The 13293-nt window shown below is 43.7% G+C and overlaps 1 protein-coding gene across 2 annotated transcripts in view; it reads right to left on the bottom strand.

Annotated features, from left to right (window-relative positions):
* EFR3B (EFR3 homolog B) overlaps positions 1–13293 on the bottom strand; it is a 130535-nt gene that overhangs the window by 11710 nt on the left and 105532 nt on the right. For both annotated transcript variants that reach the window (XM_043983694.1, XM_043983693.1), the window contains 8 exons: positions 12081–12253; positions 9784–9859; positions 9003–9164; positions 6391–6522; positions 5256–5323; positions 4475–4602; positions 3175–3266; positions 953–1001 (listed from right to left, as the gene is read on the bottom strand). In XM_043983694.1, the coding sequence (XP_043839629.1) occupies positions 953–1001; positions 3175–3266; positions 4475–4602; positions 5256–5323; positions 6391–6522; positions 9003–9164; positions 9784–9859; positions 12081–12253 (880 nt within the window). The remainder of the gene's footprint in view (positions 1–952; positions 1002–3174; positions 3267–4474; positions 4603–5255; positions 5324–6390; positions 6523–9002; positions 9165–9783; positions 9860–12080; positions 12254–13293) is intronic.

Raw genomic sequence — 13293 nt, 5'->3', positions numbered from 1 at the left:
ATGGATACCTTCTGTGTGACAGATATAGGGCTATAGGATCAACTCTGCCTGCATCTGATGATGATAATGGGAGAACAACTTTATTCCTCCTTCTACCCTGCCTAGTGGGCCATCAGTAGTTTTCCATGTCTGTATTTGTATTCCTTGCTCTTAATTTTTTAAATAGAGAATTTAATTTTGTAGTTATTTTTATTTATTTTGGAGAGAGAAATGTAAACTTAAATTGTTTTACTGATATGCAGTCTTAATTGTTTTGTTATTTCCTGAGTCAATGACCCTCAAAAGAAAGCAAGTTCCCCCCTTTTGATCTATGATAATGGCATTTGGCTCACCATCAATAGGACACTTCAATAGTGAAGGATTTGTTATCAGTTCTCTTACCCTCTCCTCTTTGCCACCATATAGTAGAAACCCTGATGACAGGCTTAAGGGCTGGACTGGCAAACTCTCCCACATGACTCAATGTGAACAATATAACTCATATATTTCTACAGCAACCCTATTTTCTGAATCAAAAATCTGACAAAGGACATTCATTAGAAAGCCTTAATGAAAGGGCACTTTTGAACACCATATAATTAATTATAAAGACCAAACTTGGCCCCAGTGAAGAGAGGAAAAAACGCACCTGCCTCCATTCTTTGCATAAGTGGGGAACTATGGGTGTGGAACATTACATGTTTTATTAGAATCAGTTGGTATATTTGTTAGTTTTGTTGAATTGTTTTCACACAGATGAACTTAAAAAAATTCTTTGTAACAAGGTAGGGTTCTATGAGTAGGGGAGAGAAAAGGGATGTATTGATGAAGGTGATATTTTTAAAGATATTTTAAAACTGAAGAAAAGGAAAAAAGTACTTTTCTATTCTTGAAATCGGAACCACATTGGAAAATCTAAGAAAGCTGATCACCATATACACATCCCCTATTAGCTTCAGTTATTCTAACTTACCAATGGCCTTCTTTAGGGTCTCATAGGTAATCTCCTCAGCGGGCACTCTCTATAGAAAAAAGAGAAGATGTTTTTGAAGCTTAGCTTTCTTAGGAAAGGTGAAAGAAGGAAGAGGATATCAAAGGATATTGGGGGCCTTCCTGGCTTCTGGAACCCTCATCTACCAAAGTCCCAGGCTAGGAAATTAAAAGCCACTTAATGTGCCCAAGAGGGGATCCCTATTGTCAAAAACTTTTCCAGACTTGGTAGGTTAGACACCTACCAGGGACCAGGTAGTCAGTCACACAGTATGCAAAGATAGTTGCCCATACACACACACAAAAAAATCAGAGATTGACTAGGGGAGCCATTTGCTTAGACTTTCACTCAGATCAGAAATTTTACTTCAGAAGGACCCCCAGAACACTCCCCCTCCCCAAACAAAGAATCTTTTATACTTATTCCCAACCCAGTTTTATCAAACCTTATGTGAGGAGACCACTATATAATCAGTTTTTAAAATGTTGTTCTGTTTGAATGAGTTTAAGATATTTAGAATGGAAAAAAAGGATTGGGTACCTTTAAGAAACATGTTGGCATGACCACCATTCTGAAAATTACAGGCTTAGCAAAGAAGTGACCTGAGGCCAACTGAGCATTTATAAGGAATGTGGAAAGGGAGGAAGGATAAGAAATAAAGGATAAGAGACCTTCCCCTCCCTATCAACCACTCCCCTATGTGTGCTGTCTCCCTCCATTAAAATGGGACACCTCTCTCATCCCTTAGTAATTTGGTTGCCAAGGTAACTTTTTTTTTGGGTGGGGCAATGGGGGTTAAGTGACTTGCCCAGGGTCACACAGCTAGTGAGTGTTAAGTATCTGAGGCTGGATTTGAACTCAGGTACTCCTGACTCCAGGGCCAGTGCTTTAACCACTGCGCCACCTAGCTGCCCCCCTAAGGTAACTTTCTGATTGAAAGGAGATTACTATGGGCTTTGATTTAGGATATATTTGGACAGAGAAAAGCATGTGATTATTTCCTTCATCTTTTGTTTCTGAAAGAGGAAAGACCAAGGAATGGGGAATAAGGGAATTAAGGACCAGATGTCCTTCAGTCAAAAAATTGTTAGTTTTGGAGTTATGGGTAAATTTATCATTTGCAAAGAGGTATATGTGTTTATTTCGAGAGTAACAGTAACAACAACGACCCACCTGCCAGGCAGTTCAGGGCTGGCTCCAAGCAAGTCAAGGAACGAGTCTAATGTAAATTTACCAATCTTTAGCCTCTTTGGTTTTCCTTTTGTGTTGACTTTTCATAAATACCTGTTTATGGAGGTTACCTATCACTATGAGAGATATTGATGTTCTATTGACCTCCTTAATAGGGAAAGAAAAAGAAAAGGAGATCAGGAGAAGTTGGGCCTAGCAAGTGGGAGAAGACCTGAGGTACACTCTGCAAACTGATCAGAATCCCTAAAGATTCATGGTCTTAAATTATTTGCAGAACTGATCTGAGAAGTTCTTAAGATCAGACGACATAGCCTGAAATGTATGGGACGACTAAAAGGTTGCCTACGTTGGCCTGAAACCCTTAAACAATCAATTAATTAAAAGCATGTATTATTATTATTATGTCATAAAGCCTTTTGGGTTTTTTTTGTGTTTTGTTTTGTTTTGTTTTTGCAGAATCTGACAAAGGGCACAAAGAAATGAGTAAGGAATGGTTCTATGTCCTCATCTGTAAAAAGGGGGCATTGGAGTAAATGACCTCTGAGGTCCCTTATAGCTCTAACCCTATAATTACAAAGGGTGATTTTAAAATGAAATCCTAGAGCAAATACTCTTTCAAATACACTGCAAGCTTGTGAGGAGGTACTATTATACTTTTATAGTTGCATACCTAGCATCTAGCACAGTGCACAGTACCTAGAAAGTCCTTAATAAATGTTCATTAAATTGAACCCAAATGGTAGCACACATCAGTGATTTTATAAAGGGGATCAACAGGAAAACAGGGTTCACTTAACAGAAATTTGTTTTACATAGATGAATAAATGAATTAATGAATAAAATCGTATTTACTAAGCAGTTACTCTGTCAAGCACTGTGCTGCTAAGTAATACGGATTTAAGAGGACACAGAAATGAAGTTTGAAAGCAATGGATAGTTGAATGTGAAGAGAAAAGGGAAGCTAGCTCCCTCTCCTGGTCAGGATGGTATATAAGCAAAGAAAGGAATTTTACCTCCTCCTTCTCTGGACTGTTCCTCGATTCTACCTCCACCTGAAGGGAAATGGTTTCACCAATGCTCTTCCTCTTGGACAAGCGGTCTTCATCTGGAAAAGAAATGTTAGAAATGGGTAAACTGAGGCAGGACTCCTAGTCTGGTGCAAATCAAAAAAGCCATTTTATTATGATCTTGCAAAAAAGGACACACACTTTCAGGGAAGTTGTGCAGCGTGAGCTTGTCAAAGCAGGCTTTTATCATGTGTCTAACACAAATATTCCTTCCTCTGTTTCACCCTTGGCTGACTCCTCCACATGCACACTCCTCATAACACTCCTACTTCATATTAACTCCTAAACATGTACCCCCTACTCTGATCATATGACACATGTCTAATTATAATCTTAAATTTCCACGCAGGGGTGTGCTAGATACTATGCACAAAGCTTATTAAGCAAGTGAAGTACAATTTGGGTTAGCTGGGGAACACAGAGGGGCAGGCGGGTTTGGGCTAGTATGCTAATCTCCCTGATTCTAGGGAGAAATCGTCCTTGTGGGACTTCTGATTGGATGGGGATTTTGAGGTCTTCTAGTTATCTGCCCTAGGCAACTGTAACTGTCAGCTCAGCAGAAAGGGGAAAAGGGAAGGTGAGGGGGCCCTGAGGCTTGAGCAAGGTAGCCTGCCTACAATGAGGAGAGTACATTTCCCTTATTTCTCTCAGGATTCCCAGAGCTTCTAGAGGAAGCCATGAGAACTTAGCACTGAGATCCTCAGAACCCATCCTCCCTGTCCCCTTAAACCATCACTGATTCACAGCAAATGCTAATAGAGAGAATAGCCCAGCCAGGGAGATCTCCAGGGTGAGGCACAGATTTCAAAGTGTAACGGGAGTTCGCTGGAACTTGGGCTCTGCTGCAGATCTGCTGAGCCCATCTGGGATGAGTACTTGACTCTCTAGGGCTCAGGTTTCCCTCCTGTTTAATGGAAACAGGAAACCCATGAGGTCTGGTTTGAAGTCATGAGAGATCTATAGGAGATTCCATCCTCTGACTAGGGAGGTTTTAGTAAAACCTCAGTTGGTTTGAGGCTTGTTCATCACGGGCCAGGTTATTCCTTGAACAAGTTACCCTAAAGAGGCTAGACTGATGGGTAAGCCCTTTGACACATTCAGCTGGTATATCACTATGGATTTCCTCAGGTCTTTACAAGTTCTGGGTGTCAGGAAGGATTGCCAAGGAGGAGAACCTGTGAACCCAAGTCCTAGCTAGGAAAAGTGAGGAGGATGAATATGGGTGTCCTTGTCCTCCAATCCCTACCTGTCAGCTGAGGGATGTAAGGTGTGCTGAGCCTGTCAGAATTGTAGCCACTGCCCCCTAGGACCTCACTGATCTTACTCTGACGGAAGAGGAGCTCAATCACCACTTGGTCCAGGCTCTGGGACAACCTGAAAGAAATGAATGGGAAAGAACAAAGGAAGGAGGCAGCACAATGGATGAATGGGATGGTTGTACACTCCCGCTGTATCCTGGCCCTCTCTATTCAGAGAGGAAAGCCAGCTCTTCTGAACATTTGTGTTCTAGGCTACCTGTCTAGGATTCCAGGACCAAATAAGTAGCCCCCAGATAACCAGTAAAGCATAAACTAAGGTGATGCTTCCCTTGGGCATCTCTAAAGGATGAAAGTAATATCACCCTGTGGACAACATAGCACCCTTTAGAAAAACAATAATATCACCCTGTAGGCAGAGGGTCCCCTATGGAATGCTGATATGCTATATGGATAGTGTCTTGTCGAGAGTTATCCTTCTAGAATTCATTCCCCCTATGAATATGGTTAATGTTCCCAAGAATGTCTCACCCACTTTCTGACACATAAAAGGATAGTTAGCCCCCACTTCTTGAGGCTTGTGTAAGAATAAGAGAACAGGAAATTCAACCTGGGATCCCTAACTAAATTTGTGTGTGTGTGTGTGTGTGTGTGTGTGTGTGTATGTGTGTGGTATGTGTAGGACTGGCTGCTCTCTCCTGCATTCAGGACACCTCCCATTTTAGTAGATGCCTCCATCCTTCCTGAATCCAACAGAGGCCACTTTCTCACCTGGGTCTCTCCACAAACACATCTTCTGGGAGCAAGAATGGTGCTTCCTTCTGCCTGGTCTCTATTACCTGGAATGTGGGGAGGAACCAATGAACAGAGTTGGGTCTAGTAAAGAGGAGCTCAGAAGAGACAGGTGAGTTCAGGGCCTCTTGTTTTGGTTTTGTCATTTCCTACCACGATTCCCTCAACAGAATTAGACTCTAAAGTATCAGTGTGAAATTCCAAGAAATGCTGATGGTCCAAACAGCCTAGGAAATATTGAGTGGCCTCTGGCATCATTAATAAGACATTTCAGTTACTGCAATATACAATTCAGGTGCTTAAATTCCAGAGGGCTGCAGTTTCTTCTTAGCCCTATCCCCTTCAACTATTAAAAAGGAAATTATAAAGGTCATATAGCAACCAGTTGTATTGTGACGCAGTGAACTGTTATGGCACCTGCTATCACTGGGCAGTGACATACAATCCTGTGTTTGCTCATCCCTGACAGTTTTTGACCATGGAGCTGAAAGGTCTAACATGGTAGGCATGAGTATGTGTAGAAGCATTAAAGACTATACATGATTAGCAGGGAGAATACACTACAATAATATGCTTACAGAACCATGGGTTTTGAGCTGGAAGGGACTTAAGAGAGTATCTAATTTAAACTGCTCATTTTACAGATATGAAAACTCAGATTTAGATGAAATGACCCATCCAAGGTCACATAGGTAGTACAAGGAGCAGAACTAGGATTTGAACTCAGGTCTTCTCACTCAAAATCCAGGGCTCTTTTTACTTCATCAAGCTGTTTCTCTCTTTTGTTACTAGGAACTAGATTTCCTCCTGACAGAAATAATAAGAAGAGGCCAAATTCCAGGATATTGATTCCTTAATAATTGTGCTTTTCCTAGCACATCTCCTCCTTCACAAAGTCAAGGGTCTCCTGAACTCTCAGAAGCATGAGGGAAGGGCTAGAAAGGTAGGGCAGTGAATATATTGCACACCAGCCCTGGAGTGAGGAGGGCCTGAATTCAAATCCACCTTCAGACACTAGCTGTGTGACCCTGGGCAAGTCACTTAACCCCATTGCCTCAAAAAAAAAAAAGCATGAAGGAAAAGGCTTAGCAAATCCTTAGAGAAGGCTACCAACCTCATGGATGTGCTGGCAGAAAGCAGGCACAGAAGTTAGCTGACTGATGAGATTCAAGTAGGCAGCTCCCAGAGCATAGAGGGCACAACGATTGTACACAGGCAGATTTTCTTCATTGATATGGGCCACTTCCTATGCCAACACAAAGACAAACCCACAAGGGTATTTAATCCACACCTACCAAACCCTCCAACCCACCATCCAATCTCTAACTTAACTTACCCTTTTCTGGAAAGTTTACCTTTCCCAGGATTCACCCCTGAATCATAATTAGAGATTTTTTTATGCCAGGGAGGGACAAGGAGCACAAAATCCAACTTTGATGTACTAGTAAAGAGGAAGGGAAGACCCTGGGATATTGTCCAACTAAGGAAAGCCAGAGATGCTAGAATATTATGAAGTTGGTTAACTTGCTGTTAAACTCTATTATTTTTATTGTTTTACTGAAAGATTGCAAGTATCTTCAGCACCCTGTGGCAACACCACAGCTACCCCAGCCTAGTTTCAGCTTTGATCAAGTTCTTCCCAGTTTACTGACTATAACTTGTAAGAGGATGGGAGGAAACGCCCACTAGAGTCATTCTGTACAGTATCCAAAAAACAAGGGAGGTGCATGAAGATTTCATCAATTTTTGGCAACAAGAGCAACCTCATTTGGCTAGAGCATCTTGAGTTCAGTGACTTTCCTACTTCTGGGTGCTGCCTTCGACCTCCTTCCTACTGTTCTCCATCCTTGACAGCCCTCTTTGTCATCGCATTTCTTGCTATTCTTTATGCTACCTTGACAACATTCATCCTATTAAATTGGATACTGTCCAATTCATTTAAAAAGCCATCAGTCCCTTTGTGGGGGCTGAGATTGTCCCCTTGTGGGGCTGAGATCTCCTCCCCCTTAAACTAAGTTAGTGAGCCACTTTTAAGAAGAACAGCTGACTAAAGAAGGGAAAGACTCCCCCAGATTCTGGCTTTGAAAGGTGCACAGATTTAGAAAACTGGAAGGCAACATCATAGCCCTTTTTTTTTTTCCCTTGTCCTAAGTAGGAACTTATCAGCGATGATAAGCTAGGCAGTCTCTTGTTCATATCTGAATTACTAAGGTTCAGCCACACTCACAGAAAAGAGAGCGTCATAGAAGCTTGTCACGGAACACACAGTGCCACAGAGATCCCATTTTTACTTCATTCTGAGTGATAAGCCAGGCTCGCATGGCTGGATGATAGAGAGGTGGTTGTTTGGGGGATGTTACTAAGTGAAAGGTATGCAACCTAGACCTTTGGGCCTATGAGGAAGTGGGCTTAAGGAACCCTTACCATCCTGTACCTGCCTGGAGGGTTATACTCCAGGTCCAGGTTGGTTCAAGAAGACTAAGTCACCCTCTCAAAAGGGCCAATTGGTTTTAGGGTCCCCTAGGATTCATAAACAACTTTGAAAGAGTTCTAGGAGGCCCAGATTTATCCCCTTGGAGGGTCTTGGGCCAAGGGCAGATGTGTGTGTGTGTGTGTGTGTAGGTGGATAAGGCTCTCTTGGTAGACCTTCAGTGAGAAAACTTGCCCAGGTCTTGAAGAGGAAAATCCATGGAGTCTGCAGCTTCTCAACCTACACCGCTAGAACAGACGTGGGGACCTTGGCATCTCCACGGCTGGCCCACGGTTAAGAAGGTGTCCCACCCACAGCCTCTATGGGACGGCAAAATGAAGGTGGATGTTCACCACGGGCTGGTGTGGGACAGGAGGTGGAGACTCAATCCCCATAACATCTCTTGAATTCATTCTTTCTTCTCCACGAACAGGGCTACCATTCTGCTCCGGGTCATTCTCATTTCTCACTTAGACAACTGCAATAGCCTTCTCATTGCTTCTCTGTATCCAGCCTCTTCCTTCTCTAATCCATCCCCCTCACAGCTGCCAAAGATATTCCTAAAGTGCAGGTCTAACTATGTCATTCTCCTGCTAAAGAAGCTTTGGCGGCTCCCTCAGGATCAAATATAAACTCCTCTGTTTGTCATTCAAGGTCCTATGCAATCTGGCTCACTTCATATCATTCTCCCTGTGATGAGGAACATCATTTCAGACTTTTTTATGCTCTAGCCAAACTGGCCTACCTGGTTATCCCCAGGACAGGACACACAATCTCCCATCACCATGCCTTTGCATAGCCTGCATTGCTCTCTCTCCTTATCTCCCCCTTCAAGAATCCCTTTAAGATTCAATTTGAGTATGACATCCTTTAAGAAGCCTTTCCTGATTTTCTCAGTTGTCAGTCTAACCCCTTAGTGGCCCCTCAACCCCTGAAATTAATTCTTTTGCATTTATTTTATATATATTTTACATTTACTTATCTATGTAAATGTTTCCTCCCAATGAAATGTAGGAAACTCATTGAGGGCAGGGATGGTTCTCATTTTTATCTTTATATCCCCAAAGCCATGTTCCAAGTACGTAGTAGGTGCTTAATAAATGTTTATTTAAATGAACTGAATGTCATTTTGGTCATAACTTCCCTGGAAGTTCACTGGTGATTTCCCCAAAGAGGTGTCCTCCCTGTCATCCTGATTCCAGACTTTGGTTGGCACCTCTCCTCCCTTCAGCTCCTTACCAATATTATGGCCTCACCTGGACAGCCAGCACCAGGCGAATGAGGTCCACCACCACTTCCTCGTTGGCCAGCTCGATGCTGATGAGCGCTAGCATGCTGTAGAGAGCCTCATAGTGTTTCTGAACGTTAGTCTCCTCCTTGCAGCTCATGTAGATGTGCCTGTAGAGCTGCTGAGAGTGCTGTGGGGGGACAATGAGGCACAAAAAGCGGGAAGGGAGACTTGCTTTCAGCCTGGAGGGTGCCCTCACATTATCCTTCAAGGCAGTCAGTGCTTTCAGGGGAAGGCAGCAAGAACACATTACCATTCAAGGGAGTCAGTGCCTCCAAGAGAAAGCATCAAGAATTGAGCTTTCGAGAGTTTGATTGTATGGGCAGACTCCACGACAAAGTAGATGTGAGTTGGGTCATTCCCTCCTTCTCTGCTGAGGTAGATTCTAGGGAAGGACCACAGGACTTGGCTCTGAGATGGGTCCACCATGGGTGTCCTTCAGTCTGAAGCTCAGGGCTAAGGCTAGGTCTCTCTTGAAAGTCCACCCAAAGAGGGAAAAGTTGGCCGTGTAGGCACCTCTAAGGAGGTGACAGAGAGTGTGGAGAAACTACCAGGGGTGAAGGAGAGAGAGGAAGGCAGGATTCTTGAGTAAGGAGAAAAGACCATAGTGAACTTAGGGGTCTGGAAGTTTGGGGAGGGAAAGGGGTTGTTTATAGATACTTCCTTAGGACCTGACCTAGCAGAGGAAGCCAGATGGGGGAAGGGGAGGGGAGGGGGTACAACAGCCCTGAGGGGCCAGCTTTGCATACCTTCTTCATGAACACAGTGTCTTGCCGTGAGCACTTGTCCACCTTCAGTTTTAGGACAGAGATGTCACTGAGGGTGCTGTGAGGAAAAGTGAGGGGTAGAGTGCCACTTGGATACTAGTTAGCTCATAAGTCTTCCTATCTCCATTTGGGTGCTAGATCCTGAGCAATTTCTATCTCACTCCAAACATCCCCTACATTTGCTGTGGTCCTTCCTTCCTTCCTTCCTTCCTTCCTTCCTTCCTTCCTTCCTTCCTTCCTTCCTTCCTTCCTTTCTCTCTCTCTCTTTCTTCCTCTCTCCCTTTCTTCTTCTCTCTCTCCCTTTCTTCTTCTCTCTCTCTCTTTCTCTCTGTCTTTCTTTCTCTGTCTTTCTGTCTCTCTCTCTGTCTCTCTCTTTTTCTCTCTTTGTCTCTCTCTTTCTTTCTGTCTCTCTCTCTCTCTCTCTCTCTTTCTCTCTCTCTCTCTTTCCAGGGCAATGAAGATTAAGTGACTTGCCCAGGGTCACACAGCTAGTAAGTGTCAAGTGTGTGAGGCCGGATTTGAACTCAGGTACTCCTGAATCCAGGGCCAGTACTTTATCCACTGTGCCACCTAGCTGCCCCTGTGGTTCTTTTAAAAGAAAATAATCATTCTTAGTCCCTGGGAGGAGTGAGCATGGTGGAATGGATAGGGCACTGGATTTGGAATTGGGAAGACCCAAGTTCAAACCCTACCTCACACTTACTTACTTGCTTTGTGACCCTAGGCAACTCACTTAATTTCTCTGTGCCTCAGTTTCCTTGCCTTCAAAATGAAAGGGTTAGATTTGATGGCCTCTAAGGTCCCCCCCCCCAACTCTAAATTGAAAAAGTCACTGAATCCCAGGTCATCATCACCACCAGTCATCTTGACTTCAATGATGGGAAGAGAGAGCGAGGCTCAGCACTTTGCCCAGCTCTGCTTCAGTTCAGTCCAATTCACTCACAAATCAAGACATCATCCATGACGCCACTGGTCCTCTTCAAGAATGAGGAACAGAGAACAACATGATCATGTGATTCCACGATCCTAGTTCTTAGGTTCATGGGAAGTTTAAAGCTGGAGGGGACCCTTGGAGACCACCCAGTCCAAACCCATTATTCTACAGACAAGGAAACCAAGGCCCAGAGAAGTCCAGTGACTTGTCCAAAGTCACATTGGAAGTAAAGAGCAAAACTAGGATTTGAACCGAGATCCTCTGGCTCCTAACCCAGTACTTTCCCCACTTTATTTTCCCTTTTACTGCCCAATTCCCATTTCTCTTCTCCCAGAGTTCTTTTCCATTCTCTTTGCTTATTGCATCCCAATGCTTTTCCACACTCACTACCTCCTCTTTGTCCCTTCTTACTCCCTTAGGAAATGGAAGCTCTCCAACCTTGATTCTGCTCTTTCCTCCCAGGCCTCCGATACTTTAGCCTTCGTTATGCCTTCGTCACGGCAATCCCTGTTGTTCTCCCTTTCCATGCACCCGTGTCACCCAATCCCTGGGTCACTGACTATTCCTATCCCTCAGGCAATCTCTACCTATGAAAAATGATGGCAATGATAATAACAAGAATGATAACAATAGCTGACAGTTACACAGCACCTTCTATATGCCAGGCATTATGCTAAGTGCTTTGAAAATATTTCACTTGATCCTCACAACTGCCCTGGGAGGCAGGTGCTGTTATTAATTATTATTAATTATATAATTATTATTAATTATCCCCATTTTGCAGTTGAGGAAATCGAGGCAAACAGAGGTTAAGTGACTTGCCCCAGGGCACACAGCTGGTAAGTGTATGAGGGTGGATTTGCACTCAGGACTTCCTGACACCAGGCCTAGCACTCTATTCCCTGTACCCACCACTGTGATGTTCTGTTGTCTTTACAGAGGTGTGTTCAGACATCCTTGATGGGCAGACATATTCAAATTTCATAGTTGTGCTCTACCAGAGTGTGAAACCCATAGGATCAGGTGGCTAGGTACTTTTTTTTTTTAATTTTTATTTATTTATTTTTTGTGTGTGAGGCAATTGGGGTTAAGTGACTTGCCCAGGGTCACACAGCTAGTAAGTGTTAAGTGTCTGAGGCCGGATTTGAACTCAGGTCCTCCTGACTCCAGGGCCAGTGCTCTATCCACTGCGCCACCTAGTTGCTCCAGTTAGGTACTTTTTTTTTTTTTTTGTGGGGCAGTGGGGGTTAAGTGACTTGCCCAGGGTCACACAGCTAGTCCCGGCTAGGTACTTTTAAAAGACTCCTTGACACTTCTTTCCAAAGGACATGGAGAACCAATTAACCTGATGGTGGAGAACTTGTGGCGGTTGCCGTGACGATCGATGAAGCTAATGAGGATCTCCAGGACAAAGAGGCGGATCTCAGCATCCTCCATGAGAGCTGCAGAAAGAAGCCGGTCCAGGAAGGAGCTAGGCAGGGCAGTCAGCATGTTGCTACACTGGAAGCCGGTGGATACCTGCCAGGCAGCCAAGAAAAGAAAAAAGTTTAGGGATACTTTCTTTTTGGAAGCAGGGAATGGAAGGGAATGAACATTTATATTTTTTATATTTATATTTATTTATACATATTTATATTGTTTATATTGTTGTGACCCTCACAACAACCCTGGGAAGTAGGTGCTCTTATCCCTTTTTTACAGTTGAGGAAACTGAGGCAGACAGAGGTTTAAGTGACTTGCCCAGTATCACACAGCTAGTCTGAGGAGATATTTGAACTCAGGTCTTCCTGACTCCAGCCCCAGCACTCTAACCACTAGAAGGGAACAAGCACTGCGAATTACAGTTTTTGGTTGTTTTTTTTTTGGTGAGGCAATTGGGGTTAAGTGACTTGCCCAGGGTCACACAGCTAGTAAGTGTTAAGTGTCTGAGGCCGGATTTGAACTCAGGTACTCCTGACTCCAGGGCCAGTTCTCTATCCACTGCGCCACCTAGCTGCCCCTGCGAATTACATTTTAAAACTCTTTTCCAAGTCCCATCCCATCCCACCCACTCCCTGAACTTGGGATGGGGGCAGCAATGTCTCTCCTCCCATGCAGTGCTTTAGTTCTCAAAATTTTTGGCAGCTAGGTGGTGTAGTGGATAAAGAGCCAAATCTAGAGTCTCAAAGACACCTCAGACACTTACTAGCTGAGTGACCCTGTTTGCCCCAGTTTCTTCATCTGTAAAATGAGCTAGAGAAGGAAATGGCAAACCACTCCAATATCTTTGCCAAGAAAACCCTAAATGGGGGTTGTTGAAGAGTTGACTGAAATGACTCAACAATAATGACGACGATGACGACATGCTGAGCAGTGGGCATACAAAAGTACAATCATTTCTGTCCTCAAGGAGCTTACATTCTATTAGAAAGCTGTCCATTAGAGACCTTCAAAGTCCCAGAGGAGGAATGTTTCCTGTTAGGGAGGTTCTGAGGCAGGCCGGTGATGGAATGTAAATAGTGTTTACCAAAAAGCTATTATAGTGGCTTGGATGTAGGATAAATTGGAATGGGTCAAGA

The sequence above is a fragment of the Dromiciops gliroides genome, chromosome 2, assembly GCF_019393635.1.
Source record: "Dromiciops gliroides isolate mDroGli1 chromosome 2, mDroGli1.pri, whole genome shotgun sequence".
Lineage (NCBI taxonomy): Eukaryota > Metazoa > Chordata > Mammalia > Microbiotheria > Microbiotheriidae > Dromiciops > Dromiciops gliroides.
Note: the sequence above shows the minus strand (reverse complement) of the source record. Positions and strands in the feature narration are given on the sequence as shown.